The following is a 7,628-nucleotide window of genomic DNA, read 5'->3' on the forward strand; positions in this document are numbered from 1 at the left end:
TCATTCCGAGCTGCCTTTTGGAATCTTCTGTTCAGCTCTTTAGTATCTTGAATTCTTTCTTGTGCTTTGGCTTCTCCACGCTCCAATGTAATCTTCAGAATTTCTTCTGACATCCATTTTGGCCTTTTCTTCCTCTTCTTTCTTTGTAATGACCGTTTGCACTCTTCCTGGATGATAGATACATTTGACATCCTCCCACAACTCATCTGGTCTTCGTTCATTAGTGCTCTAGGCTTCAAACCTGTTCCTGAGATAATTCTGAAATTCAGGTGGGATGAAATAAAAGTCATATTTTGGCTCCTATGGATTAGGTTTAATTTTCTTCAGTTTCAGCTTGAACTTGCATATGAGTAGTTGGTGGTCTGTTCCACAATCAGCTCCTGGCCTAGTTTCCACAGCTGATATTGAGCTTCTCCAGCGGTTTTTTCCGCAGATGTAATAGATCTGATTCCTATGCATATCATCAGGTGAAATCCATGTGTATAACCTGTGTTTATGTTTCTTATAAAATGTATTTGCAATGAATAAGTCGTTAAAAAGATTACATATCGGATTCACATCTCACACTATATACAAATATAACCTTAAGGTGGAATAGGGACATGGGGGTAAAGCTCTAAACTATAAAAAGCATAAGAGACAAAATGGGAACAAAATATGAAGCCCTAGCCTTGTATAAATTGTTATTGTTGTTGTTGTTACACACCATCAAGTCAGAACTGAGCCATAGCTGACCCTACAATGGGTTTTCAGAGGCACTTAATCATACAGAAGGAGATTATTCATCTTTCTCCCATGGAAATTGGTGGAATCAAACTGCTTGCCTTTGGAATTTTACCACTAGGCCACCGGGATTATGAATAGGCTTGCAAGTATTGCCAGAGATGCACAACCAGGAAAGGATAAAATGAACAAATAGGAACATCTAAAAATTGAGTCCAAAATGCACATCCAGAAAAGAATAAAATAAATAAGATTGTCTAAAAATTAAGTCCATGCATGCATTAAAAACTTTTCCCAATAGGATGAAAAGAAAACCTAGAGACTGGGGAAAACCATTTGACAAGAGTCTCATGACAGATGTTTACAGAATTCAACAGAGCAGCTACAAGGAAAAGACTGATAACCCAGTCACAAAAAGAGAAAAAGACAAGGAAAGACTTTTCACAGAGGAAGACATTAGGATGGCCAACAGACACAGGAAGAGATGTTCAAAATCACTGGCAGTAAGAGAGATGCAAATAAAAATAATAATGAGATACTATCTCATCCCAGTAGCAGTGGCAAAGTTTAATAGGACAGTAAGCAATAAAGGTTGGAGAGACTGGAACTCTTATGCATTGTTTGTGGGATCATAAAATGATACAACCACTCTTGAAGGCAGTCTGACATTTCCTTAAAGGCTGAGTATAGAATCCCATATGACCCAGCTATTACACTGCTAGGAATATATCCTAAGGAAAATAGAAATGAGACACAAAGGGAGATTTGCAATTCCCTTTTCTCTAAATCCCTAAAAATCATTAATTAACTTTTCTCTTTATAAATTTGCCTTTCTGGATTTTTCATAAGTAAAATCTCACAGTCTTTTCCTCTCATGTCTGACAATGTTACTTAGCATAATATTTTCAGGGTTCATCCTTATTGTATCAGAACTTTATTTCTCATTATGATCAATTATTGCTATTTCATGTGTATAGACCACATTTTGTTTATCCTTTCATCTGTTGCTAGAAACTCGAGTTCTTTCTACCTTTAGGGCCATTGTGAATAATGCTGCAATGAACATTGGTATACAAGTATCCGTTTGAGACTCTACTTTGAAGTAGAGTCTCCTTTGGGGTGTGTACCCAGGAGTGCAATTATGGGGTCATGTGTTCATTCTAAGGAAGTCTAGTGGTATAATGAATGGGCACTTGGCTGCTAACTGAAAAACTGGGAGTTCAAATTCTCATCAAGCCCCTGGAAGAAAGGACCTGGCAATCTGCTTCTGTGAAGATTTGGAAGTCCTCTCTGTGGGGTAGTTCTACCCAATACTATAGGGCTGATGTGAGTCAGAATCAACTTGATGGCAGTGGGTATTAAACAGGTAGCAATTCTATATTTCCATTTCTTTCCATTTTCCTACAGTCATACTTCTCCAATTCTACGTACCAATAACTAGCATCTGCTTACAGCTGTTCCTCCTCCTTTGCATTTCCAATTTTGTAGGCTCGGTCTCAGTTGCCATATCTGCTAGTCTACTGTAAGTGTGCTTTATTGTACAAAGGGTTTTCAAAGGCCTGTTATTTCAGAAGTAGATGGCTAATCCTTTTTCCTAGTCTGTCTTAATTTGAATGCTCAGCTTTTGAACAGTATTTGACAGACATGTATTTTACAACAAAAAGCAGATGAAAGACATTTCCCCATTATAGAAGTAATCAATAGATTCAGTGTCACCCTCACCCTCACACATGTGTCTTGACTCATCCCTTTCTTTGCTCTACCAGCATCGCCTTCCACTGGTGCCTACCTTGTTCATTACTTTTCTCTCCCCAGCCAACCCTTGATGTGATGGCTTTGGCCTTAATTTACTTCTGTGATGCCTAGCACTTCATGATACTGCTGATCTCTTACACTGCTTCTGGTTTCTCTTGAGTTTCTAGATTGAGGAAAGGATTTCTGTCTCAGATAGATCTGAGGAAAAGTCTTTGCCCTTGAGCTTCTGCTCCAAGACTGACTTCTTGTGATTTAGGACCTCTCTTCTTCCATTTGCAGTACACTGCTGTCACAGCAGGATAATTTTCCAGGTTAAGGTGATGTTTCCTTTAGATCTGGAACGCTAGTATAATATTCTCACCACTGGGCCAATTGACAGCACCATGATGGATAGTGAAGAGACGGAGGTTGTTATCAATTTCAGCTTGCTCAGCTTCACAATCAACACTCTTGGCACCAGCAGTCAGGAAGTAAAAAACCCAAATTGCATTGGGGAAGTCTGCTGTCAGGGACCGCTCCAAAATGCTAAAGAGCAATGATACCAGTCTAGAAATTAAGATATGCCTAATCCAGGCCATGGGCTTTGCAATTACTGTCTATGCATCAGAGAGCTGGACAATGACTAAGGATGACAGAAGAATTAATGCCTTTGAGTTGTGGTGCTGGATAAAAGTACTGGACATACCATGGACTGCCAGGAGAACAAATAAGTCTGTTTTAGAGAGAGTGAAATGAAGATTCTTTTTTGGAGGCTAGGATTTTGAAGCTCCATCTCATATACTTTGGGTATGTGGTCAGGAGGGACCAATCCTTGGAGAAGGACATCATGCTTGGAAGGGTGGAGGGACAGCGCAAGAGAGGAAAACCCCAGATGAGATAGATTGACATAGTAACAGGGGCAACGGGATTAGGCGTATCAGAGTCAGTGAGACTGACTCAGGATAGAGTAGGGTTCAGAACTATTGTATATAATGCCACTATGAGTCTTGGGTTACTCAATGGTACATAACAACAACAATTCTGTATTTCATTTTTCTGAGGAACTGCCTTTTTTCACTTTTACTAGCAAGGCATAGGAGTTTTAATTTCATCATATTCTTTCCAATATTGAGAGAAGGGTTGGCTTGTGTTGTTTTCTTTTTCCTGATAAAAGTCTTCATAAGTAAGTTAGAAGTGGTATGTCATTGTTATATATATCTTTATTACAATCCTAATTCTTGTACCTCGCTATGTGGCACTGCTTAAAATGATCATGATTATTGGGCTGATAGAGACTAGTGAACCCTGAGTCTATGGCTACAGGTCACCCTTACATTTGAGCCTGGAATGGAACTCATCTCCATAGCTCAACTTTCAACCAAAAAGTATACACGTTTATAAAGTGAACAATGGCATCAGAGAGGAACTCATTCCTTAAAACAAATGACACAAGGTCAAAAGGGCAACATTTGCCCAGGGATAAAGCTTAGAAGGCAGGAAGGGAGAGGCTAGAACGATGAATGGAAGCAATTACAGGAAGAGTGCTGCTACATTATGGGCTGTAATTAATGTCACAAACGAAAGTGCAGGAATGGTTGAATGGAAAACCAATTTGCTCTGTAAGCTTTTCATCAAATTGCAACAAAAAGTTAAAGAATAATGATATATAAGTAAATTATGGCCCAACTTCACGTAGGATGATTTGGATATTTAATAGTCATCTTAGGGCATATTTGATCTGCACAAGATGGTGTATTTGAGAGACAGCTTTAAAAAGAAAGTGACTAGTATTTCTCACTCAATGGGCAGTATTTGTTGTTATTTGTTTTGCTCTGATCAGTATGCAGAGGCCCTCAAACACAATTCTGAATAAAAAATGCCCTGAGTCTCTTTGACCAAAGCCAGTGAGTAATTTGGCAAACTTCAGCAACAGCAACCTAGGTTCATTGCCTTAGTAAATTCTCCTTATCCACAACTTAGAGTTGCCTCCTTAAACCCCGTTGTCCCTTTTTGCCATTATCTTTCTGATCTTCCCTCTTCCACACCTCTACTCTTTTGGATTCCTTCTCTTTTCTCAGTGACCTCCCTAAGGCATCAGTTGTCCCTAAAGATCTATCTCTACTGTGACCAAGTATGTAAGCAGCTGTATAATTTAAACCTTGGATCAAGTTCAATTATGAATGATAAATAACTTCCCTAAACTTAGAAAATATTAGCAATTAGTCTGCAAGAGATAGGAATTCTTTAGGTGTATATGACTCAAAGTCACCTGACCTATGCCATATTGGCTGGACTCTCAGATGCTAAATTCTAGATACTAAAAGCTGATTAGATTGTCTAAAAGGGGGATTTGTAGGATTCTAGTTTCTGCAATAAAGCTAGGGTTTTTTTAATAGTCACAGAAAGACCTCAAAGTCAGTCAGCCTCCTGAAAGCTCTACCCACGGAAGACAGTTCCAGTAACAACAGATTTTGCCATGACTCAAATATGAGAATGGGAATAGATGAAACTATAAGAGATTTTCAGGGAAGGCTAGAAAATTCCTCTCAACAACATGCAGGAACTGATGTAATGGCAGCACTTTCATCTCATAGCCTTATGGAATTAAACCTAAAGGTGGAGGTTTAACATGAGAACAGAAAAGAGCCACTTTATCTAAACTGTAACACCTGGCAGAATGTTTTGGAAGATCTGTAGAACACAACGGGATAGGATCCACAATAAACTTGGGCCCAGGACATCAAACAGTTAGGTGATCCACTTCTCAATTGACTACCTAGTGACACTTATTAACAGAGGGACACTGGGAAAAAAGCTTATCCCATCTTACAAAAGAAAAATCAAAATCATGAAAATGTCCCCAATTCAGATAACTAGGGTACTTTAGGGAAGCTCAAACACCAAATATCTTGCATTGTCCTCAAACAGCAAAGAATAATCTAGGTGATTATTGAAGATGTTCATCTAGATGATGTAATTGATCAATTTCTGATAGCTACAGGTGGTACTCTTTCCATAATAAAATCTGCCACCTTTTAAACCTCTTCCTTGGAGTGAAGAATATCAAATAAGTGATAGATATATCTCATCACCTATGAATTTTTCTGTCCCCCAGCCATTAACCATAGCTGTCTGGCCCTCAACTGGAAAACAGTCTTTCTTGCTTTGTGTATGACACCAACTTTGCAAATTTGCCAGGGAGAGAAAGACTTTTTAACATTGAATTGGTACAGTGAATGTACAGACTATTCCTTGAAGTTACATCAGACACCTCTATTAAAAACCACGTTGTATCTGCTCTGGATGTACCTCTAACTTCTCCATTGCATTTGATACCAATCCCCAGACAAAGATCTTGACCCTGCACCTGATGGTCTAAGGGCTAAAAATTCCAGTGGCATAGCAAAAATCACCTGAGCAGAGCTTATAAAGGTTCATATAGATTCTATCAAATTGTTACTCAGACATCTCCAACATCCCTTGGATACAGAAGAAAAGAAGTTCTGTGATTATTATGTGCTGTTGAGTCAGAACCAACTCTTAGCTGACTCTGCAGCAGGTTTTCAGAGGCTGTAAATGGGTTGGAAGGAGATTGCCCACCTTTCTCCTAAGGGGAAGCTGGTGGGTTCAGACTGCCTTTGGGTTGACATCAGAGCTCCCTAAGAAACATATGGTTTAAATTCTTACCTGTGAGAATCTAATCATACCCTATACTTGCCCTTGTAAGTCTTCTGTTTTGCCAATAAAGAAAGCTAACACCAAGGGGCTGTGTTAATGGGGTTTTTAAAAAAAATTTTATTATTTTTGTGTGCGTGTACCGTCAAATCTGATCTGACTGGTACAGGAGGAGATTGTCCCTCCTTCCCCGGCAGAGCATCTGGTGGATTCGAACCGTGCGCCTCTGGGATTGTAGTTGCAGCTCCTTGCCACTAGGCCACCAGAGCTCCCCTTGGGGCTGTGTTAATGTTAACTATGGAGGAATCATTCAGAAAAGGGGGCTGATTGCACATGTGGAAAATGAGTGGCCAGTGGTCCATGCTAGGTAGAACAGAACATGTAAAGTTGAGTTGTTGTATGTTTTTCCATGTATATTTTCAACAATAACAACAAAAAGAAAACATTTTTTAAAGGTTAAGAAACCAAACACACAATGATCTTTTCCCACCATGGCATCGCCTTCTGTACTTCATATCTATCCCAACATCCTCCTCTTTTCCCACAGTCTTTGGGGTGTTTGAACCTCAGCCACTCTGGAGGCCTTCCTTGCATCCCATTCAGGAAGAGCCAAACTAAGCTTTCCCATGATCAACCCATGCATTTTGTGCTATATCTCCCACGTGCCATGAAAAGGACACATTCTACCTGCAAATTCCTTGTCTAAGCAATGTGAGATCCCACCAAGGGCTGGACGACCGACCGGTTGCCCTCTGAACAAAAAGGCGCGCTTACCTTGCCCCAGCAGCAGCACCAGCAGAAGCCTCATGGGGAGAGCGTTCAGCCGCAGCCCCATGGCAGAATCTGACCGATGTCTCCAATTTGCGGACGATGCAATGTGGCAGATGGACAGGCTCACACCCTTTTTCCGGCTTTTATAAGTTCTTCTGTGGACTGATAATGTGCCTGTCATAAATTTTACTGTTTTCACCTTTGAAAGGGGGCAGTGACTGGCTGTAAATGATAAATATTAACATTTAGGTAGAAGGTTATTTGAGGAAGATAGGTCAGAGGTGGGTAGCATGTTCTTGTCATGAGGCATTTTTTGACCAGAACTGCATAAAAGCCCCCTGAGCCTGGCTGTCATGATGGTGGGTGCCCAGTTTCTGGAAATTTCCAGTGCTTGGGAAGAGTGATGAGCTGAGAAGAACACAAGCCCAGGAAGCCCAGATCCTGGCTGGAATTCCCACTCAGCCACGACTATGAAAACTGGAGCCAGCTAGCATGGCCTTGACTTTTTCAACTAGAACTGTGGACATAAAGGCATGAAGGGGGTGAAGGTACTTGTTAGCTCACAAAGGAAGCCAAATTCAATGTCATTGCCATCAAATCAGTTTCCACTCAGAGTGGCCCTGTGGGACAGAGTAGAACCATCCACCAGGGTTTCCAAGGCTGTCATGTCCACAGAAACACTCTACCATCACTCTTTCCAGTGGGGCTGCTGGTAGGCTTGAACT

At 40.5% G+C, this 7,628-nt stretch overlaps 1 protein-coding gene across 1 annotated transcript in view; it reads right to left on the reverse strand.

The window, feature by feature from the left end:
• PLB1 (phospholipase B1) overlaps window positions 1-6,967 on the reverse strand; it is a 194,642-nt gene extending 187,675 nt beyond the window's left edge. The window contains exon 1 of the mRNA XM_006880687.1: window positions 6,907-6,967. Coding sequence (XP_006880749.1) covers window positions 6,907-6,967 — 61 coding nt within the window. The remainder of the gene's footprint in view (window positions 1-6,906) is intronic.
• Between the last annotated feature and the right edge of the window lie 661 nt (window positions 6,968-7,628).

Source organism: Elephantulus edwardii, unplaced genomic scaffold (genome assembly GCF_000299155.1).
Source record: "Elephantulus edwardii isolate Elephantulus edwardi_28Jun2011 unplaced genomic scaffold, EleEdw1.0 scaffold00009, whole genome shotgun sequence".
NCBI classification, from domain to species: domain Eukaryota; kingdom Metazoa; phylum Chordata; class Mammalia; order Macroscelidea; family Macroscelididae; genus Elephantulus; species Elephantulus edwardii.